The sequence below is a fragment of the Anopheles marshallii genome, chromosome 2, assembly GCF_943734725.1.
Source record: "Anopheles marshallii chromosome 2, idAnoMarsDA_429_01, whole genome shotgun sequence".
Taxonomy (NCBI): domain Eukaryota; kingdom Metazoa; phylum Arthropoda; class Insecta; order Diptera; family Culicidae; genus Anopheles; species Anopheles marshallii.
The window spans coordinates 14,779,960-14,805,053 of record NC_071326.1 but is presented as its reverse complement, the minus strand read 5'-3'; the positions used below and the strand labels follow the sequence as shown (position 1 = coordinate 14,805,053).

Below are 25,094 nucleotides of genomic sequence, written 5' to 3'. Positions count from 1 at the left end.
TCTTTGCATTAGTTCGTTTGAGCGATCAGAAATCGTAAATTACTTGCGACTTTGTTATGTGTAGGCGATAATATGTTGGAAAGTATGTTGGTGCTTGAATAATTGACAAATTGTTCTCGCAAAAGCATCAAACTCTGTCCTCAAATCTGACAAATCAAATTGCCTGACGGACTCTTTTGTACCCTTTTCATAGAAGACACTTATTTATAGTTTATTGTGACGATGGATAGAATATACGGTTAATCGAAACATACTGAAGTTGGTTATCTTATATTAATTTACATTTTTCTCTTTTCGTTACAGATTGTTGGCGTTCGTAACCAAGCGACGTATTGCTGTACAACCATTGGTTGCATTGGACCATATAGACCGGTTTTGTAGAACAGTACACCATGAAACTGCATCGAAAATTGTACCATTCGCAACCAAAACGAAATGTCGATTTAGTTGTAATTAGCATTATCGATCAGGTACAAGCGTCTCCCCAGTATGCATACATTCATGAATGCTTTTCTTTTTGTTTTACAGCAAACGTGTGCAACGCATAGTCCGTGTAATACAGAAAATGAATAAGAAACCCGTGGGCGGTTTAAAGTGAAAACCTAAATGCAACAGGGTATTAAGAAATACCAAGTGTATCCGCGTGTGTGTGTGAATTTGGTGAGTTCCGGCCGCACACGTCCCCCGATGCAATAAGAAAGTAAACGCAAAACGCAAGAAAGTGTTGCTACGAAGGCAAAAATGTTAAGAATTGTGATGATTTAAACCCGTGCAGTGAGTTTGCTGCAAGCCCCATTGGAAGTCCACCCCGATGGGAAAATCCGGATAATAGCCGCCAGCAGGAAGGAAGTGCAATGCGAGTATAACTGGATAGTGTGAAGTTCGTCATACGACAGTGTTAGCACCCGAAACCTAACCAATCGAGTGTGTATCTGTGTGTCAAAGTCGATGAAGAAAAACGGCAACCAGAAGGAGAGACGGTCTTTAGCATCTCAACTTACACCCGTCAGCTAATGTGCGAGTCCTGGACGCTGTTGGACAGCAGCAAATAAACACGATCATTTCGATGTGCTTTTGCAGTTCGTGCCGTTGACTGTTGTTAAACATCAGAATAAAGCGGAACCCGGTATAATCGGCCAGCCAGCAGCAGCACACTAGTTAGTGGGAAAATAGTTTACCTTATCGTTTAACGTAACGCGGCATAACATAGCAATTTTGATTAACGAGAGTGTGTCTGTGTGTTTGTGTGCGTACCATTCTATACTTTCTTCCACTGTAATTGCTTGTGTTGACCCATGCGTACTGCTGGTGTGGTGCAGAGTATGTAAGTGTACAGCATACAAATCCTCCAAAGACATCCTTCAGCCTCTGTTGTGGTGGCGTGTGAGGATCGCTTCGTTCTCAAACACAGTCGAAACGGCGTCATCGTTGTCATTGGCGTGACTGATCTGCCTTACACGGCGTAATACATCCCTCCAGACAGGCTTCTTTTCCTACCAGACAAACTACTCAATCGAGGGCTCGTGGTCCAAAAGTAGGGGGGGTTGCATTCAAGAAGGCGGTGTATGTGTGGTGTGATCTAGTAAGCGAGTCTATTGTAGCACCACGTGGTGCTCAACAGTTGGCAAAACCCGCAATAGCAGCAGCATCATCAGTTCCGAACAACACAAGGGCACAAAACTGCAACCTGCCGACCAAACCATGTCGTCCGGAACGTTCGTAGATCGAATCGATCCGTTCGCCAAACGTTCGCTCAAGAAGAAAAGCAAAAAATCTCAGGGCTCATCACGGTACAGGAATTCACAGGATGTCGAGCTGCAACAGTTACCACCACTCAAAGGTACGAAACAGCCGCATTTTTTTTTTGTACAAGGCATCACTACTAACACATGTTCTTATATGTTTCGTTTTAGTTGACTGTTCCAGCTTAGAGCAGGAGGAGTTATTCATACGCAAGCTACGACAATGCTGCGTTTCGTTCGATTTTATGGATCCGCTTTCGGATCTGAAGGGAAAGGAAATAAAGCGGGCAGCCCTAAACGATCTTTCAGCCTACATCACACACGGCCGTGGCGTGTTGACGGAGAATGTCTATCCGGAGATTATCAAAATGGTACGCGGTTTTTTGGGACTGGATTTAAATGATGAAATGAAATGCTGACCGTTTGCTTTTCTTGCATCTGATATTTTGTAGATATCGGTGAATTTGTTTCGAACCCTGCCGCCCAGCGAAAATCCTGACTTCGACCCGGAAGAGGACGATCCTACCTTAGAAGCTTCCTGGCCCCATCTACAGTTGGTGTATGAAGTATTTCTTCGGTTTCTCGAATCAGCCGACTTCCAAGCAACGTTCGGGAAGAAAGTAATCGATCAGAAATTTGTACTGCAGGTCAGTAGAGCCAGCCTGATCGTTCTTCACGAATCAACAATCTGTATCTTCCCTTTGAAGCACGATTAATTTGCGGGGGTCCCTTTTTCTTTGTAGTTGCTGGAACTGTTCGATTCCGAGGATCCGAGAGAGCGTGATTTTCTAAAGACCGTGCTGCATCGCATCTATGGCAAATTTCTAGGATTACGTGCGTTTATTCGTAAGCAAATTAATAATATATTCCTACGTTTTATATATGAAACGGAACATTTCAATGGCGTCGGCGAGCTGCTGGAAATTTTGGGAAGGTAAGCACCGCTATGAATAATGGAATGTTGTGTGTACCGCTAGGCAAGACAGATTATTAGGATAGCGTACTTTGTCCATAAGTCCATCGGACAAGTACATGTAAGTGGCACACTTGATTTCATGTGCATGCGAGGCGCGTACTGCTGTTTAGTGAAGGAAGAGAGCAAGTACACTCGTACGGATGCAGCGAGAAGGTTCATCTTTCACGCATAACTCACTCTCCGTTACGTGTTCCCACCAGTGCTCATCGGTTCATTCATGGTGTAGGGTTAGGCGCTCAACAAGCGTTAACGTGTGTTCATGCGCATGTGTAGTAATGAAGGAAACATTGATTCATAAAATAAATACATGTGAAGAGTATGCCGCGCGCGTCAGAGTTCGATAGGGAAAAAATATGATAAGGATAGGGTGAAAAAAAATCGCTTTATGCTACTGTTCGTTCGTATACAACTATTTCTGAACTCTTTCGTAACTACGAAACCAAAGTACACAAAAGATTCGGGTTTTATGATTACTTAAGCAGTTTAAAATATCTCTTTTTAGTTTGTTACAGTTCGTTTTCAAAGAATAATGTTTACCTTTAAAAAAAAAATTACAAATACTAATTAAAATTTCTTTTATAATTTTTTTACTAAAGCATAATCAATGGGTTCGCTCTGCCGTTGAAGGCGGAACACAAACAGTTTTTGGTGAAGGTTCTGTTGCCATTACACAAGGTGAAAGTGCTGTCCCTCTACCATGCCCAGCTCGCTTACTGCGTGGTGCAGTTCCTCGAGAAGGATGCCTCGTTGACTGAACCGGTCGTGCGGGGCTTACTAAAATTCTGGCCAAAGACGTGCTCGCAGAAAGAGGTGATGTTTCTTGGCGAAATCGAAGAAATACTGGACGTGATCGAGCCGCCGCAGTTTGTTAAAATACAAGAACCGCTCTTTCGACAGATCGCCAAGTGCGTGTCCAGTCCACACTTTCAGGTAAGATTAGTGATCTGCGGTGCGAAGAAAACTTCGGCCGGTTTTTGATGTACACGGTGTGATTGCTAATGAAATGGTTTTCTTGCTTTGGATTAGGTCGCCGAACGAGCGCTTTACTTCTGGAATAATGAGTACGCAATGTCACTGATCGAGGACAACAATGCCGTTATAATGCCAATTATGTTCCCGGCGCTCTACCGGATCAGCAAAGAGCACTGGAATCAAACAATTGTTGCCCTAGTGTACAATGTGCTGAAAACGTTCATGGAGATGAACTCGAAGCTGTTTGACGAACTAACAGCAAGCTACAAAGCTGAGAGGCAGAAGTAAGTACTATCCTATTCCGCTACGGATAGGCTAAACACACACTCGGTTCTGGATCAACTGTTCAAGATCCAGCTGTTTGCATGAACACAGTCAAACTCAACTCTTAGTAACTAATATATGAGAAACTTCCGACACTAATTGCTCCCTTTGCTCCCCGACAGAGAAAAGCGACGAGAGCGAGAACGGGAAGAGCTGTGGAAGCGACTGAACGAACTGGAAATATCGTCCCGTGCGCCAAACAAGGAACAAAATCCGCTCACCAATCAATCGGCAGGAGGACTAATACAGGACGCCAACCCATCGCTGGGGGGAGCTGGCGGTGCGCAGCTAAATCCCAACTCACTTTCATCGCCCACCGTAACATCCACATCATCCTTCGCGCCCTCGTCGGCAAACACGACTGGCAATAACAACAATAATAGCAGCGCCGGGGGTGCTTCCCAGCCGCCGGGATCATCGGGTGCCGGGTCGGCGCTTTCTGCCGGCGCCACTTCCCAGCAGAATGCTTCGGCGGTCGATGCGGCTGCCGCGTTAAGCAAGTGATGTAATAAATAATATTTTTTCTAAACCCGCTTTCCTCACAGAGAAGCGTGTCATGCATAATAATGCTACAATACCTACATAACAACACAACACACCCACGCCGACCCATACGAACTCATAAACACACAGACACGTAGCAAATTTGTGCGCGTGTTACTACACACATGCATTATATTCACAAGGATTCACTCGTATTCGTAATAACATCCTTTTTACCACCAACGGACGGGAGGATCGTCAAGTGATCCTTCGACCATGCAGCGTTAAATTCGCAAATATGATCCGTCGTTCACACCTCTCGTGTCCACACACACACACACACACACAAGGTGTTACGCTTACACGCAGAAAGATCATACGGTGGTAGCTACCAACCACTTTATATATGTCAACCCGAGAAAGATAAGCTGATTTCCTTACCGTGCAAAGTAATTGACAAGCCTGTTGAAATGATGATAGGTACGCGTCAAGTGAAGTTTATATGCTATGGATCAATTTGTATAGTGGACGAAAAAAAAGTTTTTGTAGGTGTGCGGGTGTGCGTGTGTGAAAGGATGCCGTTTTTTTCACACATCTCTCTTTTCCTTCGTAATATACTTACTTCGTTAACAAAACAAGTAATTTAAGCACACCTTTCTATGGCTCAAGAGCATGTGGTACATATGTTACATACATATCCTTTATCCCCGAAGAAGAGTTAAGAATTTGTGAAGTTATAGTAGTTAGCCATTGGAAAAGAAGGATATGTTATTTGGTTGTTCCTCCAAAACAAAAAGCATAGAGCAGCTTGTTTATTAAATGATTCGGGGGCGGTTAGAAGCGGTACACACCGATACTAAGCTAAGGAGGTGTAGTGTGCTCGTTCCGGCACATTAGCGGCGTTTCGCCGATGCTTTGATAGTGGCACGATAATTTTATTTCCATTTCGTTTCATGAGAATTTTTTGCATATTTTGTGAATTCGCCGTCATTTTTCTTCATGTGTTACGCTTGCAAATTGATAACGTATAATCTTTACCGCTTTACGTGGTTGAGAAGGGGAGGGCAGTGGACTAGAAAGGACGTTACCGACGATTGGGGGTGATCGTAAAAATATAATGCATTCACTACATATATACACACACAGACACGCATACACACTACCCTCATCATCTCACGTTGTGGCACTTAAAAGAGAAACAATAGCATAACAATATCATTTAATGCGTAAAGAATCAGCTTTGGCAGCAGTAAATCGGATAGCATTAGAAGAATACCCGGTAGGAGGGGTGGGTTAGAGATGTAAGGGGGGGAGGAGGAGAGTAAAGTAACAGCGAAAGCGTGAATTAATTGAACCACATGTATCTAAAACCTAACAAAGAAATAGCATCCCTTTCCAGGGTAAGAGCGCGGGATGGTCAATGCGTAGATCGTCGATAGAACCGATCTCAGGTTCGATCGAAAGCAAAAGCGCATAATGTTATAAAAAACAAGAATTAAAAAAAACATACATCAATCAATATCGTTTCCTCCCCCTTTCTCCCCACCTTTGTACCTTGTACCACGCTAATACACAAACACACATACACACGCATCTACATCTAACACGGAGAAATGAAAAACATGAATTACTGCAAAAACATGCTTAATATTCTAGATTTATTGACAGTAATTGCGAAAAAAAAATCAAGGAACAAACGTTTGGAGACAATTTATACGCATTAACAGCAAACAACAACACGACGACACCACACGTAACACACAAACACACGCGCATATACACTACCTAGGGTGAAACATTGCGAACCACGGGGGCAACACGTGCAAGATAGTAGAAAAAAGTAAAAAAAGCAAGCGAGAGAAGAAGCAAAACAATCCCAAATTGTTGCAGTAACAAACAAAACAAAAAAAAAAACGTCTAATTAAAGAGTAATGTAAAAGAAACAAAAAATCTAATCATCTAAATATTATGCAAACAAAGATGATGATTATAACAAGGTGAATCAATGAAGAAAAAAAAACACACATACACACAAACAAAGCATAGGCGATATAATGGAGAACAAATGGAGGAGTTAGTAGTAGCAAAGAGGAGGAGGATATGTTGTGAAGAAACTGTGTACAGTGCGTGAAATGTACTAAAAACACACACACACACACGCGCACGCTCCTGCATATAAAAAAACACACACACACATTGAGCGCGCATTGCTGAAAACAAGATGTATTTGTTGTAGTTATATGAAAAATTATAATATTAATTATTATTACTCCGCAGTGGTGGGTCGAAGGAACGCAAAACACACACACACACAGATAGAAGAAACGCATAAGCCGTGTGTGTCGAACACTGATCCCAAGCGAAACGCTAATATTATGGCAGATTCGAATCCATGCTTGGAAGAAGATAAGCGTTTGTAACGGAAATGAAGTTTTCGGGGGCAACAGGCCTGGCCCCTCCCCCAGACACAGATAGACAGAAAGTGTACGTGTACCGGGTAGTAGTGAACGTATAGTAGCAAAGCGGAGGTAGGTGTGATTTTCGCTGTTTTGTTTATCGTTTGCGTAAGTTTAGCAAAGCAAAACAAAAACAAAAAAAACAATCCTTTCTTCGGTCAAAGCGCTGAAGGAAAGCCCGTTTCGGAAAATTCGACGCGGACAATGCTCCCCCGAGGAATTCCACATACGTACCGGGATTCGTTTCTCACTCCAGAGCCAGTGGGTGGGTGATGGTGGTGTTGGGAGGGTGGTACGGGTGCGATTAGTAGGGTCATCTCGTGCGTGCGTGCGTGTGTCCATCCCGTGTGCGTGATCGTGTTTTTCGATGTGAATGGTTAGATAACAAAAGAACACACACATACACATACACACAACGTTTCTCGCGCTTCTCTTGAACTGTTGTTGTTTACCGTTCGTAGCAATGGGGGTTAGAAGGAAAAAAGAGTAAAATAGAGAGAGCGAGAAAGAGAAAAAGAAAAAAAGTAGAAGATAAAAAAAGCTATATCCACCTAAACACACACACACAACACACAAATACACACATCATGCTCTTGTATGCGTTATGAATAAGGAAGAAATAGAAAATAATAAATAGAGACGAGAGAAAACAAGGAATAAAATCACTTAATTAATAAACACACACGAACACGAAAACACTACATTACCATTAGAAGCTAACAACAAAACAGTCACCAACACACACACACACACACCGGACCCCGGACAAAAAGTGGGTAATAAGATATATCAGACGCAGTTTTAAGCGCGTGGCCAACATATTAACTACTGACAAAACGGTTTATATAACGTAAGTGCCGTAATCCAGGAAGAAATGGGAATGTGTGAAAGAAGCAAATAATAAGCCCCGGTTTAACTAAACAAAAACCAGCAGCTGTATATTGTACCCTTAATCGTAAACCTTATTAATTCTTTCTCCACGGCCGGCGATCGGAAGAAATTGAGCACACCGAGTATTTGTTAAAGCTGCGCTGTGTAGTAGATCGTGTCCCCCTGGTAATCATTTCCGGCGAGCGTCTTTGACCGGCCGACTCAGTTCGCTGTCTGTTTTTTTTTTGTTTTTGCTGCTGCTGTGCGTCCCTATGGGGTGTCGCAGAGGCGGTTGGCTGAACTTTCGGTCAAGTAAAAAGATGCAATGCCTGTGTCCAGTGAATCTATAGTCTGCTGATGCTATCTTTGGCCCTTGTTTTTGTCACCCACCAAATAAGTCATTCTGCGTTACTGGTGGGGCAAATTCTGTTTGCAAAGTGTGTGTGTGTGTGTTTTCTATCTTTCATTACTTTTCTGGACACCTTGGGACGGATGCTTATTGCTCATCCGTTAGCCAGTCTGCTTGTTTTAAGTTTCGGTTCAGTTGAGATTTTAGAATCGTAAAGGGGTTTTTCGTGCGTTATCATCCCATCACAATAACTAACCACTCTGTTGATAATATTCACCCGCAAACACATCTCATTATTCCACTTAATCTGCTCATGTTTCACCCATCATTTTGTTTTTCTTCCCTAGTCCGTAGATATGCATATGCTCGTGTTATGAATAGCTTGTTACCGTGTCCCCACAGAGCACTGGTTGCAAACAAATATTCAAATAAAAGAAACAACAAAACCGTCGCGGATTAGTCGCAGCGGAAACTAGACTATTGAACAGTAAAACAAACACCCGAGATAGACACGTAGTGGTGCGATAATACAACGTCGGAAGAAGGCGTCGATTCGATGTTGCGAAAGGAAGGAGCACTAGTGACATACAAGCCCAGCAGCAGCAGTAGTCGGCTCTAACGCGTTACATGATGATAAGCGGGGTTTGAAATGATAAAACAAAACAACTAAAACGTGATACTAAAGAACACACACACACACACACTCTCTCTCACCCGCCCACCCGAGTAAAAGCAAAACAGGAGCAAAAATCACACACACCCTCCCGTAGGAATCACATACCTTGAAGAAAACAGAAAAGAAAGAGAAATTAACAAAAAAAAAGAGAAGAAAAAGGATAATATAAATACCGGACAAAAAAAGAAAACAAACAAAATAAGCAAACACTCTACTAATGCGCCCGATATGTGGAGGCGATCAAGCTGTGTTAAGCTGAGAAAACAAACGGTCCCCCGCCCTCGTATACACGTGTAGAATCGCAAATGGAAAAAAATGCTTGGAAAACTGGTGTAGTAAGAACGTAGAAACAGGGAATGAGATGCAGTGCAGAAAATAAAGAAGGAACAAGAGATAGAAGAGCAAAAAGCAGCAGAAGCAAAAAGCGAGCAGAAAAAAGGTAAGCAAAAGTTGTCTGTTATCAAGCAGCAGCCAGCATGCTAAAATAATTACTCTACAATATTGTATTCAACTAAAGGAAGCAATGGAAAAACAAACAAAAAAAAAACAAAACAGATGGATAGATGCATCAATAAAACAAAATGTGACGTTCAAAAACGAAAACAAAAAACGCAACCACCAAGGGTGTGTAGCGAAGCGAGAATGAAACTTGAACCGAAACAAAGTTATGAGCGATGGTGATTGTTGACGATTGTTTGTATTTTTCAGTACAGATCTAATACGAAAGTTGTGAATAGCCGCGACTAAGCCAATCGAAAAGTACAGGTGAGACATATTACGGCAATATTACGGCTGTTTGTGACACGCAGCTTTGACTTAAAAGCGATAATACTATTATGATTGTTTTAATAATTTTCAGCTTTTTGTGTAATGCAAAATATCGACCATCAACGTTGGAAATATGTTTTCGAGAAAATCACTTGAAATGTCATAACCTCTTCGGATTTCGACGTATAACTTTGGAACGAACGTGATAGTAGATCATCTACTACATTGGCGATCAATATCGCATACTATCAAACTCCCGAGAACGATCGTTAGTGCGAGTGAGATAGCTTAAGATGGAAAGTATCGTCCTTCTCTCTCATACTTCTCGTCGGCGGATGCGAAATTCCATACAAACGAACCGTTTTCAGATTTCGGATACCAGGAGATCATCTTCCGTGGAGGTAGCATCAATTCCCCTCCAGCGTGCATATAGCTGTTCCGCTCTCGTACGTTATCACTGAACGTGACAGCAGATCTTCTACTACATTGGCGATCAATATCGTATACTATCAAACTCCCGAGAACGATCGTTAGTGTGAGTGAGATAGCTTAAGATGGAAAGCATCCTCCTTCTCTCTCATACTCCTCGTCGGCGGATGCGAAATTCCATACAAATGAAGCGTTTTCAGATTTCGGATACCAGGAGATCATCTTCCGAGGAGGTAGCATCAATTCTCCAGCGTGCATATAGCCGTTCCGCTCTGGCATGTTATCACTGAACGTGATAGTAGATCTTCTACTACATTGGCGATCAATATCGCATACTATCAAACTCCCGAGAACGATCGTTAGTGCGAGGGAGATAGCTAAAAATGGAAAGTATCCTCCTTCTCTCTCATACTCCTCGTCGGTGGATGCGAAATTCCATACAAATGAAGCGTTTTCAGATTTCGGATACCAGGAGATCATCTTCCGAGGAGGTAGCATCAATTCTCCAGCGTGCATATAGCCGTTCCGCTCTGGCATGTTATCACTGAACGTGATAGTAGATCTTCTACTACATTGGCGATCAATATCGCATACTATCAAACTCCCGAGAACGATCGTTAGTGCGAGGGAGATAGCTAAAAATGGAAAGTATCCTCCTTCTCTCTCATACTCCTCGTCGGTGGATGCGAAATTCCATACAAATGAAGCGTTTTCAGATTTCGGATACCAGGAGATCATCTTCCGAGGAGGTAGCATCAATTCCCCTCCAGCGTGCATATCGCCGTTTCGCTCTGGCATGTTATCACTGAACATCACGTTCAGTGGGTGAGATAGCTTAAGATGGAAAGTATCCTCCTTCTCTCTCATACTTCTCGTCGGCGGATGCGAAATTCCATACAAATGAAGCGTTTTCAGATTTCGGATACCAGGAGATCATCTTCCGAGGAGGTAGCATCAATTCTCCAGCGTGCATATAGCCGTTCCGCTCTGGCATGTTATCACTGAACGTGATAGTAGATCTTCTACTACATTGGCGATCAATATCGCATACTATCAAACTCCCGAGAACGATCGTTAGTGCGAGGGAGATAGCTAAAAATGGAAAGTATCCTCCTTCTCTCTCATACTCCTCGTCGGTGGATGCGAAATTCCATACAAATGAAGCGTTTTCAGATTTCGGATACCAGGAGATCATCTTCCGAGGAGGTAGCATCAATTCTCCAGCGTGCATATAGCCGTTCCGCTCTGGCATGTTATCACTGAACATCACGTTCAGTGGGTGAGATAGCTTAAGATGGAAAGTATCCTCCTTCTCTCTCATACTTCTCGTCGGCGGATGCGAAATTCCATACAAATGAAGCGTTTTCAGATTTCGGATACCAGGAGATCATCTTCCGAGGAGGTAGCATCAATTCCCCTCCAGCGTGCATATCGCCGTTCCGCTCTCGCATGTTATCACTGAACGTGATGGCAGATCATCTTCTACATTGGCTATCAATATCGCATACTATCAAACTCCCGAGAACGATCGTTAGTGCGAGGGAGATAGCTAAAGATGGAAAGCATCCTCCTTCTCTCTCATACTCCTCGTCGGTGGATGCGAAATTCCATACAAATGAAGCGTTTTCAGATTTCGGATACCAGGAGATCATCTTCCGAGGAGGTAGCATCAATTCTCTAGCGTGCATATAGCTGTTCCGCTCTCGTACTTTATCACTGAACGTGATAGCAGATCTTTTACTACATTGGCGATCAATTTCGCATACTATCAAACTCATCAGAACGATCGCTAGTGTTAGTGAGATAGTACCAAGCATCGAACACCAATGGATCATCCTTGGATATAGATTTTCCGCTCGGCTAGGGATCATCCACTTCTCTATACACTGTTTGTTCAGCACAAATATCGAACGCTTTATGATTTATTATACAGACTTAACAGTAGATTATTGGATATTAAGGTACAAATATTATACATCATGTAAATAACCTTAAATTTCTATCCACTCTATATACAACCTTGATATTATAAGACACTTTAAACCGTTCCAATCACACGAGAGATAAGTATTTGTATAGCGGGCGATCGTAGTCGATCGGCGTATCTATTCACTTCTCATCTAGCAGGTGGTGACACTTCTCCAAGCAGTACTCATATCCGAGAAAGGTGGCCGAATTGACGGGTGCTGCACGGGCAATAATGACCAGGCTGCCCCGAAACAGTGAGCGCCATCCATGTTTCTACAAGTGGTATGAACATTCGATCAGCAAAAACATCGCTCCGAAAAGAACTGGATGTCCACCATCTACTTACCTTGATCATCGATCGGAAACAGTGCATCATGCTTTTGTGCACCGAAGGATCCGTTTCTGCCTGCATGACCGTTTTTACCACGTCGAATGGCACGATGAACATCCACGAGGCAACACCGGCAACGGCACCTGCCGTCGCTATTAACGATGCTTGAAGCGCGCCACCGATCGGTACACCGGTAAGCCGTTCCTTGCTGAGTCGGTGCAATCGCTCCTCAATTTCCAGCATGTACTCATACACGTACATGTACACGCCGTACGGTAGCACGTCGCGGAACATCATCGGCGTGATGCCACGATAAATTCCCGAGAAGCCTTCGCGCCGGAAAATATCCTTCAGACAGGCCCACGGATGACCGATAACTGTGTTAAAATGAGAGTTGTACTCGTTATCCACTAGGAATGTCCACCGATGGCTGCTACTACTACTACTACTACTCACAGGATAGCGTCTGCAGGCGTACCTTTACCACCTCGATCGGGCAGGCCAGAAACACCTGAGCCAGTCCGGCCATGGAACCTGCCAGGAACACATGCTTTCTCCAGTAAGCCTTCCGGAGACGATCCGATCGTGTGCTGCAACCAGACAGAACGAAGGTAAAAACATCATCCAAAGCGAAGATGTCGCGATGTCCGCTACTTACTGCTTCTGTAGATAGCGCAGATGGGAACCGTACACGGCAAAGACGACCGAATTCAAGGCACCGTTCGATAGGAGCGGGAAGTACATTCCACGATAGAATCCTCGGAGCTGCGGCACATGGGAGAGGGGGAACAAACAAACAGGTACGTGAGACACATCACAACAAGACGCGGACCAGGCGACGAATGAATGAATTGGGAAGCTGCAATCGACCCTGACCGTCGACATCATCATCATTCGGGGCTTGGATCTGATCGTGTGTATGTTCGTCGGTGTAGTTCTAATTTTGTCCCCGTAGGAAGTGACTTCCGTGCGGCGTGGTTTTCATACGATGTTTATTGCGCTCTCTCTCTCGCTGCTGCTGCTGCTGCTGCACGCGTCCACATCGCTGGGATTAATTTCGTACTGGCGTCTGTGTCTGATGAGGCTCGTGAGGTGATACGGTTTAGTCTCGCGTGAGCCGCGGCGACCGTTTTTGTGACGTTTTTGCCGTGTGACGATCACTTACACCGTTGTTGCGTATGATGATGTTGTACATAGCGCTTCCCATGCCGTAGTTGGAGTTCTGCTGCCATGCCTTAATGGTGTCCATCGGATGGCCAACCAGCAAACCGCAGGCCCCTGTAGAAGGAAGTGAAAGCAAAAGTCGTGTTGAGCTAGTAGTTCCCCTAAACAAACAACAATCCCGTTCACTTACCACCGAAGGAACCGGCAATGAAATCGCACAGCATCGGATTCATCTTGCACTAGCAGGACACAGCAGCACCAGCAGCAGATCGACAACACTGCTCCGATCCGATGAACGATCCACGGCACAACTGCCACTAACGCCACCCCGGGCGCTGGTGGGATGGGTTCGTACACTTCGGCACTAAACATCGTTCTCACGTGTTCCGAACAACATCATCACCTACGCCAACGACGACGATCACGACAGTGGTGTGTTGTGCTCTCGCGTGTGCATGTGTGTCGTGAAATTTCGCGTCCACTGCTTTCCACAGGACACCCGCCACAGAGCGTCGGTTTCGTGAGCGGTGTGAGCGCGTTGGCGTCTGTTTGCAGTTGCAGGTTTTCGTGCCGTCAGCAGTTGATGTCTCAAGTTCATATTGCGCGTTGATAAGCAATTCTTCTCTAGAGCTTTTGTCGCACGTGATCGCGAACGGATGTGTGTGCATACGCGCAGGTGCAGTAGCAAAGGTGCATTCGATTGCTGCCATTTGGATACCGGCTGGCGCAGATGCCATTACCGTTCCGTCTTATCTCTCCGGGGTGCTATTCCCGGTTGTGCGAAACAATTAATTCTCGTTTGATCGTTGGAATCATGTTTGGTGACTGTCAGTTTGCAAGTACAAGTACTTCCGAAATGTGTTGTTCGTGCAAGGCAGGGATGTGTTGGGTTTTGCTCCTTTTACGATGGTACTTCGAGATGCGAGTGATAGTGCGGGACAAGTGTTATGAGATACGAGTTATCTCACCGGCTTCCAAGAGTTTGTACCATCTCAAACTAGGCTTCAGTTTATGTGCTTTCTCTGTGTTTTGCTTTGCGATGACGGAATACACAAACATCTCTCTGTTCCTGAAGGTATCTCTGGATCTCCGGAAGGTGTTCTGATAAGAGAGAACTCTCTCATACATATTGGAATGCCTAAGAATCCTCAGCACGTAAGAAGCTGTGGATTTAAGTTGTAGCTGAAAGGGCCTTGCAAGGGTTGGAAAGCGAATTGTGATCAGTGATAGGGGAGATTGTTTCTCTGAAATAAGCTATGGAGCTGACAACGGTGCAGTTATATGATCTGTATTCGGAGGTGGATAGAGACTTTCTCTACAAGATATAAATTATGGGATAAATTCTTGGGACGTCCTAACAAATAACAAGACTAACTACGGTGGTGTTTTGGAACTCGGAACGAATCAATGCCATATCGTTTAATTTCAATGTAGAAAGTTGCTCTGAAAAACCAGCAAGATTAGAGGACTAATTGAACTTGTATTCTCGCGGTACCGCTGTATTTCTTTTGTGATATTAGCAGCAGCGCAAGAAGATTTTCTTCAGTTTATTTCCTGGTGAATGCCTCACCGACTTAATGATGTAGTGTATCTGTAGTTGGTCTAATACACCGGATAGACCGTGGAAGGAAACTCTCTTATGAACTCGGTCACTCCATACCAGCAAGCTTTGACTTAAGCAGCTAGCAGCTAGTAAGCAATTGTATATATGCGGCATATGTCCAACGCTTACATGTTGGCTACTAGCAACAGATCCACCCTTGGAGAGTACTTCAGTTCATTTCCGAAGCAACTTGTGAAATGGCTTTGGTATAACAAATTATTTAACCGATTAGTAGGCCATGAAATGTACATTATGTCATTACATATTTTTTTCTCCGATCTGTTTGGTCACAGATGTTTCTTCAACAAGGAAGAAAAGGAAAAGAAGAAGAGGAAAGTAAATACAATGTCAATGAATTTTTGGTTTTGATTTATTTAAAAAAAAAACAATCAGCAAAATTCACACAAAAATCAACCAAAGAATGCAGGAGCGTAAGGTCTTTAAATCACATCGGAGATTAAGGAGTTCCTTGGGGAAGGGTGTTCCACCGTCTAGATGACTTCGGCCAACTTGGCAGCCAACGTGGCATCGCCCTGAATCTCAAGTTTACCCTGCGTTAGCGCATCGCCCACGGACAGCGTACGGGCACTGACCGCGATCAGGTCCTCCACGCTCAGGGTAACAGTCACGTCCGGTGTCGCCGTCGTGCCCTTCTCCACCTTCAACTGCTTCAGATCGATCACTGTACACGCCACAACCGACACGCACACACATACATAAAACACATTCATTAGCGAAAAATAATTACACCACTCCGCACCCGCACCCTGCGTGTGTAACAACCCAACGTGTGGATGGGTTGCTCACTCCCTTGCTTACCGTACAGCTCAACGCCGGATGCGGTTTTGATGTTAAACTGGAACACACCCAGCACCTTCCGGGGTCCGTTCGGATCGACGGCGGCGACCCGTGCCTTCACCTTTTCGATAACCGTTTCCAGCGACATTACGACTACGCGGTGTTATTACTGTTACGTGTCCAAGCGCAAACAACCTGACTGGACCGCGCAAATCTCCCGATGGTGGTTTTATAGCACCTTCCAACAATCGCGCTCCCCTGGGAAAGGCGGTTCACTTGCACCCGGGCGGCAGCAGTGAGATATGTCAGTGGACACACATATTAGATTGGCCTTAAGATCTTCGACCCAACCCAAAACCGTTGATGATTAGTGAACAATCGACCGATGGGCGCAAGACGCCACAAGGCTCACCCGGCTCCACAACACCTTCCGGCGGTACAACTTTCTCACACACACACACACTGGACCACGGGCAAAGATGGCTATCTTATCTTGTTAACTTTTGGCCGAGGAGATAGCAGACCGTGGCACCCACCCCAACTACTGGAGTGGTCGCATGGTACGAACAAGTCATCATGCTCAATCGGGTTCCTTCGAGTACTCCCGCCGGTGTACTTTTAATTGGATTATTGAGCGTGAATTGAGCGAGTACTGCCGGTTCCCACCAACCGGGCGCGGTCGTCAGTCAATTGAATGTCGTTTGTGGTGTGTTCCACGGTTCGGAAGCAGCAGGTGCACACTACTACCACACCATTGAATGATTTGTTCAGATCGTCCACGATCGTTGGACAGGACGCAACGGAACTGTGTGAGACTTCTGGTGGGTTTAATGTCCGCTGGGAAAGCACAGATATAAACCCAACCTAATCCAATTATCAATTGCGTTAAGATATCGCCCAAACACCTTGATGCAATCCGAGGGCGATTCGCTCGATAATGCCCCGCCACATCTGCGCTAATGAGACAGCATATAAATGTAGCGAAACTTCGAACACCGGATGATTTATTCCGGAGCAAGAAACTGCTTTTGATAAGGCACTTAATTTGGACAATTACTCGCTGCAATTGATTATCGAAATTGCAATTGGTTCAAGATAATGTCCAGCTCCAGTCGGTTATCTGATCGGTGCGGTTCCTCCACCCAACAGCACAGCGACAAAAAAATAAACACGGAACTTTGTGTTGCTGTCGAATGACAGGCAGAAAAATTTGGAACAATACACGGTCGCGATAGGGCTTGAGGTTAGAAGCGAGTGACTACATCACGCACCCGCGTTACCTAAGAGGTGATTTTTTGTTTACCTCATAAACCAAGCAGCTAGAAATGCTACAGTTTGAGGAGGGCCAGAACTCGATTCGTAGTGACTTGGAGAAGACACTCCAAATATTTATTTTTTAACCAGAACAGTCAGTCTCTTCGTTTAGATCGCATCGACCAGCGCCTGGAACAGGTTCTGATCACCGGTCATCGACACCTTGCCCTGGGCGACGGCATCCTTTACCGGGACCTGCTTCGTACCGATGGCGATAAAGTCCTCATCCTTCAGGTTGATCACCACATCGGGCGAGCCGGCCTTACCGTCCGACACCTTCAGTGCCTTCAGGTCGACAACTGTTTGCAGGCAGAGAAGAGAAGCTTAAGTATTGCAGGTATTTTAGGGGGATGATGAGAGACTTACTAATTTCGTGCAGGCCGTCGGCAGCTTTAGTAACCTTTAGTAACCGAAGGCAGAACGGGCTGTGAATCGTACGTTTACGATTTGCTCTGCTGCATAATACGTGCATCTTTTCATAGCAGTATCTTAGTCCGGAAATCAACACGTCATAGATAGTTGCAAAAGTACGACACACCCGACGACCCGATGACGTGTGCACCGGCAAATCCCATTGCCATTGAAGTCACACATCGTGCCATAGGATTTTTTTGTTGTTGTACAGGTGGTTAATCTCGAACCGTGTCGGACGCGACCGATTAACCATGGATTATATTATGCGTTCGGAGCTGAAGACATACATTAATCCAGGTTTTCATATTTGGATCCCACTTTCGGTGCGGGTTAAGAACATGGGTGGTACGGGTGTTGATAAAAATAGACATCCCCCCCCCCCCCCCCCCCCCCCCCGATTATCCTAGGCCTTGGGGTGTGTTTGTCTGCTGCTGAAGGTTTCGTTTGCTATAAAACAGCATTGTCCACCGGTTGGCAGGGTACAGTGCCTCGTAGGACCTTTCCGTAGAAAGAAGCAAGCCACCAACCGCATCTGCATCATCATGAAGTGCGACGCTGTGATCGAGAAAATCAAGGCCCGCGTTGCCGCGATCGACCCGAACGGTCCGCGCAAGGTACTCGGTGTGTTCCAGCTGAACATTGAAGCTGCCGACGGCCTGCACGAAATTAGTAAGTCTCTGATCATCCCCCTAAAATACCTGCAATACTTAAGCTTCTCTTCTCTGCCTGCAAACAGTTGTCGACCTGAAGGCACTGAAGGTGTCCGACGGTAAGGCCAGCTCGCCCGATGTGGTGATCAACCTGAAGGATGAGGACTTTATCGCCATCGGTACGAAGCAGGTCCCGGTGAAGGATGCCGTCGCCCAGGGCAAGGTGTCGATGACCGGTGATCAGAACCTGTTCCAGGCGCTGGTCGATGCGATCTAAAAAGGCTGCGGTTGGAAATTGGAAGGGTTTACGAGATTACTTGGCGACGGCGAAGCATTTTCCTGAACCGATTCAAACAAAACTAGCAAGTGACCACATACAACCTGAATCACTCGCACCATTTGGAATCAGCTAAAATAGAAGTTGACTCTTTTCGTGCAAAGCTGACGGACACTTTTGCAACGCTTCTGCGGACTGCGGGCAAAACCATCGCGAATCGCTTGCAAAAGCGTTGCAAAAGTGACGGTCAGCGATGCGGGAAAAGAGTCAGCTTCTATTTGCGCTAGGTTCTAAATGGTGCGAATGATTCAGGGTCCATGTGGGACCTTGCTAGTTCTGTTTAAATCCATTCAGGGGAAAGCTCCGCAGTCGCCAAGTAATGTCGTAACCCCTGTAAACGTAATCATTTAATGAGTCTGTTGCAATAAACGTCCTTATTTTTTGTTCATAATTTGGTTTGATCAACATGCGTTCGTCTATATTCTGAACGTGCTTTCTTTTTTGCTATACTAAGTCATCTCTGTCGGACCGGAGGCGAATCAAGCTCACACTGATGTCAACTTTCTTCGGGGTCCCAAAGCGCCCTACTTCGTCTGTCGTTAAATCTATCAGGTTCTTCCCGAAACTCTGGAACTCAGGGCCCTCCGCTTAGTGGGGACGATCTGCCCCTGAATCGGACAGATATCAACGGGGTTGTTTGATGTCTCTTTAATGAGCTCCTCTAGCTCACTAGAACTTCACGAGTATTGCCTGCGGGGTACGCGCTAGTGTAATCATCATTGTTGAGGTCCCAAAAACTAAATACTGATTCTGAATTAATGTAGTTCTTTGGTACTTGATACTTGTTCTTTGACTTGTTACACTACGGAAGGTTGTACATTCATTCAAATACAAGGCTTATACGGAGAGATAAGACGTTGCATACAATCGGCTGTATATCTACGTGCAGAATGAGTCACGCAGAATCGATACGCGCTAGCAGCCGTAAAGCAGATAATATTATTTGGCTTCTTTATAGTTAGACTAAATATAACACTAAGCAATTTATAAAAATATTGATAAGAAACTAAGTGCTTCCAAGAAATTAAAGTGATTCGATCATAATGGATCGAAGATGTTAATTATTTACTTTAGCAAACCGACCAAAGAATTGCACACAAAGAAGACCGAACCACATCAAAATCATTAATTTGCAACAAATTTTTCACTTGCCGTTCGATCGTGGCCCACCGATGATACCCACTTATGCCCATTCATTAACGCTTATCGTTACGGTTCTGCCATCCACTTAACGCTGCTTCCTACCACATCGTCCACTAGCGCGTGAGTCGCCCAGAGTCGGTGCGGTTAAAGCATTGGCCACAAGAAAACAATTTTCCCACCATTAACTCAACTCAGCCCAACAATAACTAATAGCTAGCAGAACAGAACAGAACAGAACAAAAACGCAACACAGCAACAAAAACCAACCAACACATCGATCGTCTCGCGATGAAAATGCAAAAGCGATGCTGGCACGGCACAACCCGGCACGGTCCGGTCCAACAACATCCACACCTGGTTCGGATGGTCTTCAACGGAATGACGGGGGGGATGTAAAAGAGACGAAACCATAACCTATTCCTAATCGCCAGCGGAACGATGCCGATGCCGATCGGTCGTGATAAAACACAACCAGCTCACTCCCATCATTTGCTGCCTCTCCGTGTCTTGCGATCCGTTTCCAATTAGCTAATCGTCGATCATTCTGACAGGTTGAAGGGTTAAAACCTTGTACACGGATTTTCCGTGATCATAGAATACCTCCTCCCGGCAACAAACGGAAGCTGTTGATGGACAAGAACTGCCCGAGATAGGGAAAAAGTACCGCTAATCGCAGCCGCAACCTGATCTGGGCCCGAACCGGTGCCGTGTCAGGTCGGTCCAGCTGCTAGAACGCGCACCCCTACCCCCGCCTGGCGAGCTGGTGGCAGGATTAGCGCGTCGTCTTAACGGCGCACGACATATCTTCAAATAGAAAGGGGATGGCAACAACAACAACAAAAAAACACACATACCACCCGAGTGGAAAAAAGTGGCCCAGCATGCCACTCCATGCCATGAGTTTTTTCCCCCGCCTGGAGCGTGTAGCACCCCGGTTGAAGGTGGATCTCGCTGGCTCCCATCATCTGGATCGCGGGTTCGGTTCCCTTCTGTCCCGGAGGGGGGGAGCTGGACGAGGTGGATGGTTTTGTGGAGCGCGTGTAATGTAGTGGCCCGAAAAAACGAGTGCGAAAACGATCATCTAAGATGGGATGATGATGATGATCACCATCATCAGCGGGGAAGTCGAACGAGACGACGATAAGCCCCCCACCAAACCGGCGAAGGAGATGGAAAACGAGAGGCTCCAGAAATGTGGCTTTCTTTGCGTCAGGAAATTATAATAAACATGCACAGCAACAAAAAAACACACGCAAGCGATTGGACTGGGAAGTTAGTGACCCGCCGGATCGAAACGCGTTCGTGCGTTGTTGCGAAAGAGAAGACTTCCAGGGGTGGGGGGGGGGGGGGGAGGAAGGAACCGGTAAGGCAAGGCAAGAGGGCAAGAGGAAGGAGAGAAAGACGCGTTCGGGGAAGAACCGATTGAGGGTGAAATTCGTTCGCCGAGTGCGCGATCTCGAATTGATCGCGTTGCATCCGAACGGTCCAGGAGGTTTCGATCTTCACGTTAGGTTCTTCTCTCGGGTTGACACACTTGGAATCGGGGATCAGTCGAAACGAGCTGCTCGAACCGGTCGGTTTTATGGCGGACGCGCTACGGAAGCATTTAGCCCAATTCGCAAGTTACCCAAAAAGTGAGCGATCGTAAAGTAAAAGGTTGTACGCAGACAGTGCTGGTGAGTGCATATGCCCAACCGGCGGATGACCAGTGACTCAAGATTCGTGCCGGTGTAACGCGTACGTGACACACACACACACACACACCCATCAGTTGCAAAATCGCTTGCAGCGGGAAAGACAGTGGCAAAGGAAACAAATCCACTTACTTTCGCAACGATTCTCCGGCCGGAATAAATCGGGTGAACGTCATCGGTAGCGGGTTGCAGCCACAGCGGAGAGTGTTAGTACGTACGGATGGCATCGATAAGGCACACGGTTCGACCGGCATGGCCGCTACCGTTGCAGCTGATAATCGGCGGCATTTGTGTGCTGCTGATGCTACAGGATCATCCCCATCATGTGGCGGAGGCCACGATACCGACGATTGATAATATCGGTAAATACCCTGACTGAAAGCACCTGTCGGGCGTGGAATATATCATTGCGGAGCACATGACGCGGGTCGACACGGCGCTTGGGGCCTTTTGTTGTTTTCCCCCCATTTAGAAAGAGAGTCTCGGAGCTCGGTTTGTAAGGGCCGTGACTAAGACAACCCTACCGGATACCCCATGATATCAACCGGGACTGTGGGCAATAGCATTAAAAGCTTGCAAAAGCAACACTTTCACTGACGCAGCTTGCAGTTTGCAACGTAGCAAACCCGATAAAGAAAATGCTTAAGCTTGGTTGTCATACACTCCAATGGTCTACTTCTAACTGTCCGTTACTAAATTGTTACCATGTTTGCATAATTGAGTCACATTTAAATTCTACAAAATGCAGGTTACATAACGCACACCCAGTGATTGTGCTTCCAACTACGGACAATCTTATCGGAAAGGAAGGCGAGTGCTATAATATAAGGCTGGTCCTACAGCAATCAGGTACTCTCGAGTGGCCCCCGGTACAAGGGATCATAAAATTATACGGCTAGCACAACTGGGTACATATCATATCACGAGACTTTCAAACGGCTGTACTTTGCACCACAATGCACCAAGCGGATAGTCAGCTGTTTTGGATTACCCAGAGAACCAAAGAACCATCGGGGATGGTGCAATGTATCAAAAAGGGTTGTAACATGGTCATTAACGGGGAACTTTCTCTGCTTTACTGAGAGAACCTCTGAACCTTCTCAGTTGGCATGAAATGTTCTTAAACATCACGTGAAACATACGCTTTGTGTGGTTGGAGCTGGATGAAAGCTGAAGATTAAGATGCGACATCTTGCGTCTACTAAGATGTCCTCGATCATAAGAAAATGTTTGAGGATACGGACCTTAAGATACTCGCCCACGTGTGGCACAGCAGTTTAGCCAGCACTCTTGCATCAGTTTTTCAGGATGGTTCGGTGGTGTATTGTTAGCGACGCCGGTCTTCACACGGTAGCACCGGTCTAAAATCTCATCCGGACCGATCTCCCGTACACAGAACTGACTATCCGAGCTGTTCGGGTAAACAAAGTTAAAGAGAGCCAGAAATGGTAGGGGCCTTTTTTGTAGACCTCTTGAGGTTGTGTTGTGCCGATGAAGAAGTTGCATCAGTTTTTCGCATCAAGGAAAGAGGTGCGATCCTCAGTAAGATCCTTCTGGAACTTCAACACCGCATTATTACGGGTGAAGAAACATTACTCAACCCAAAATTCCCAATCCTCAGAAGGACCCTTTTTCCATGGTGGAGCAATTTCTATTTCGAACATATTGACGATTTCGCGAAAAACACGTAACATACATGTAACACTTTAGTGTAACAATTAATCAAAAAAGCGCTCATCCATGCTGTGCACTTTCTATTAAAAAAAACCAACAACAAAAACCCGGAACTAACAGCTAACCAAAAAGGAGAACACAAAAAGAAACGCACCGTTTCGCGCAGACTGGGGACGCGTTGTGCGTGGGATGAAAAGGAAAAAGTTAATTTGATACCGACCACACAGAGTTGCATACAAAAGTTATAAAAGTACAAGGAGAGCAAGACGCCATCTTTCGAATGTGCCAGAAATCGGAGTGACGACCGCATCCGGGTATCCGCCAGTCGAAGATTACCAAACACCAGCTTGGCGGCAATCGACTTCTAGTGTTGTTGGTTGATTTATTTTTGTGCGTTGAAGGTTTTCTTTACAGCCTAAAACCGAATGCGATGATGGTCAAGGTGTTTTTATATTGACCGACTGTAGCAGAGTTCAGCCGGCAAGGTGATTTAGTGATTTCATTCCACTTCCATTGCGGCACCAGTCCACCAGCACCAAGTTCTATGGAGACAAATGGATTTAAAGTTAAGGAAAAATCCACTAAAATGGCCAAGATCTTGGGAGACATTAAAGTGCCAAAGAGAACACAAAGTATATAGAATGACTATTTTCTTCTTTACTGGCACAACAACCGCGAGGTCTAGGTCGACTATTTCTGGTTTTCTTTGACTTTGTTTACACGTTAGCTGGATAGTCAGTCCTACGTACTTGGCTACAGAGACTAGTTTTTGCCTAACTCTCTCAATTGCAGACACCTCGAGCATCTTTTCAAAATCTGCACATTTTGGGCTATCATACATAATTTTCAATATCCAACATGGAACAAAAAAAACAAACTACATCAAAAATAAATCTCTTTCCCCTCACTAAATTATAAGCTCCATTGATATCACTTACCTCAAAACGGCGTGACTCCCGTCTCCATTTTTCATATCGTTTGCAGTAAAAATCCTACAATCACCCGTCGTGCAGCAACTGATTCTTCCCCGACCACTGGTAGCCGCCGATCCGAGTGTTGTTGCAAACGAACCAGCAACCATGCCAGCCCCGGTCAAGAAGGATCCCAAAAAACCATCGCACATGAGCGACGACAAGGAAAAAGCGCCTTCGAAAGACAGACAGGAACAAAACGGTGCTCAGGATGAAAGTGTCCGTACGTTCCTGATACCGCGCACCCGCTCCCTGCCGGGTTGTCCGCTGTGCGATGCATCGGTTTACAGTTACTGCGACGAAAAGGTGTACCATGACGCGTGCTGCTGTGGTTCCATCAACGGGGCGGCACCGTTCGGTGGTGGTGGTGGTGGATTTGGCGGATTCGGAGGATTCGGTCGGCAAGGTGTCGGTCGACAAGGTTTCGGTGGCGGCGGTTGCGGATACCAAGGTTGCTCCTTCCTGTACGCCAACTCTTGCTACGAACACCAGTTGATAGTGAACTGTTGCTGCAATTCGCCATACTAGGCTACTTCGGATGCATGCGTGCTGCGTATTCGGATACCGTCAGTCAGTGTTAGCGGGTAGAATTTCACGAAATTACTTGCTCCCGACTTTAATGTTCTTCAATTTCGCCGCCCTGCCTGTCTCGTATCTATCACTTACTTCTCAATAGGGGTGTGTTAGTGTTTAAGTTTCGTTTCGTCGCGTGCCGAAAGGGACAACATATTATTATGAATCTCGGTGGATTCTTATTTATACAGCTGCCTTAGTTTAGGAGGGTTCTTATCCACCCTTTCATCAGATAGAGAGAGATAGAGAGATAGAGAATGCAAACATTGAAGCCCACACGCACTAAGCTAAGGAGTAAAATAAACGAATAAAAGCGATCATTGATCGCACTCACTCTCTATGGAACACATTCTTCTTTTTCGTCTTCTCCTGCTTTCTAACATAAAAAATACACATAATTAGAAGAAATAAAAAA

The 25,094-nt window shown here is 45.4% G+C and overlaps 6 protein-coding genes across 6 annotated transcripts; 3 read left to right on the top strand and 3 right to left on the bottom strand.

The window, feature by feature from the left end:
• The first annotated feature begins 1,701 nt into the window (after nucleotides 1-1,701).
• Nucleotides 1,702-4,518, top strand: LOC128709125 (serine/threonine-protein phosphatase 2A 56 kDa regulatory subunit epsilon isoform). The gene is made up of 7 exons (XM_053804110.1): nucleotides 1,702-1,840; nucleotides 1,914-2,113; nucleotides 2,195-2,389; nucleotides 2,486-2,676; nucleotides 3,315-3,648; nucleotides 3,745-3,974; nucleotides 4,137-4,518. The coding sequence occupies exons 1-7, from the start codon at nucleotides 1,702-1,704 to the stop codon at nucleotides 4,516-4,518; spliced, it is 1,671 nt and encodes a 556-aa protein (XP_053660085.1).
• Nucleotides 4,519-12,154: 7,636 nt separating this feature from the next.
• On the bottom strand, nucleotides 12,155-13,741 carry LOC128708733 (solute carrier family 25 member 45). The gene is made up of 6 exons (XM_053803713.1): nucleotides 13,699-13,741; nucleotides 13,510-13,622; nucleotides 13,003-13,109; nucleotides 12,801-12,934; nucleotides 12,360-12,721; nucleotides 12,155-12,286 (listed from the first exon to the last, which is right to left on the bottom strand). Exons 1-6 carry the CDS (start codon nucleotides 13,739-13,741, stop codon nucleotides 12,155-12,157), a joined length of 891 nt encoding a protein of 296 aa, XP_053659688.1.
• A 1,861-nt stretch (nucleotides 13,742-15,602) lies between these two features.
• LOC128708450 (uncharacterized) lies at nucleotides 15,603-16,057 on the bottom strand. Its single transcript, XM_053803427.1, has 2 exons — nucleotides 15,931-16,057; nucleotides 15,603-15,793 (listed from the first exon to the last, which is right to left on the bottom strand). The coding sequence occupies exons 1-2, from the start codon at nucleotides 16,055-16,057 to the stop codon at nucleotides 15,603-15,605; spliced, it is 318 nt and encodes a 105-aa protein (XP_053659402.1).
• Nucleotides 16,058-17,331: 1,274 nt separating this feature from the next.
• LOC128715942 (uncharacterized) lies at nucleotides 17,332-17,695 on the bottom strand. The gene is made up of 2 exons (XM_053810869.1): nucleotides 17,590-17,695; nucleotides 17,332-17,522 (listed from the first exon to the last, which is right to left on the bottom strand). Exons 1-2 carry the CDS (start codon nucleotides 17,693-17,695, stop codon nucleotides 17,332-17,334), a joined length of 297 nt encoding a protein of 98 aa, XP_053666844.1.
• A 484-nt stretch (nucleotides 17,696-18,179) lies between these two features.
• Nucleotides 18,180-18,564, top strand: LOC128707765 (uncharacterized). Its single transcript, XM_053802723.1, has 2 exons — nucleotides 18,180-18,306; nucleotides 18,374-18,564. Exons 1-2 carry the CDS (start codon nucleotides 18,180-18,182, stop codon nucleotides 18,562-18,564), a joined length of 318 nt encoding a protein of 105 aa, XP_053658698.1.
• A 3,117-nt stretch (nucleotides 18,565-21,681) lies between these two features.
• LOC128708463 (uncharacterized) lies at nucleotides 21,682-24,634 on the top strand. Its single transcript, XM_053803442.1, has 2 exons — nucleotides 21,682-21,823; nucleotides 24,120-24,634. The coding sequence occupies exons 1-2, from the start codon at nucleotides 21,682-21,684 to the stop codon at nucleotides 24,632-24,634; spliced, it is 657 nt and encodes a 218-aa protein (XP_053659417.1).
• The last annotated feature ends 460 nt before the right edge of the window (nucleotides 24,635-25,094 follow it).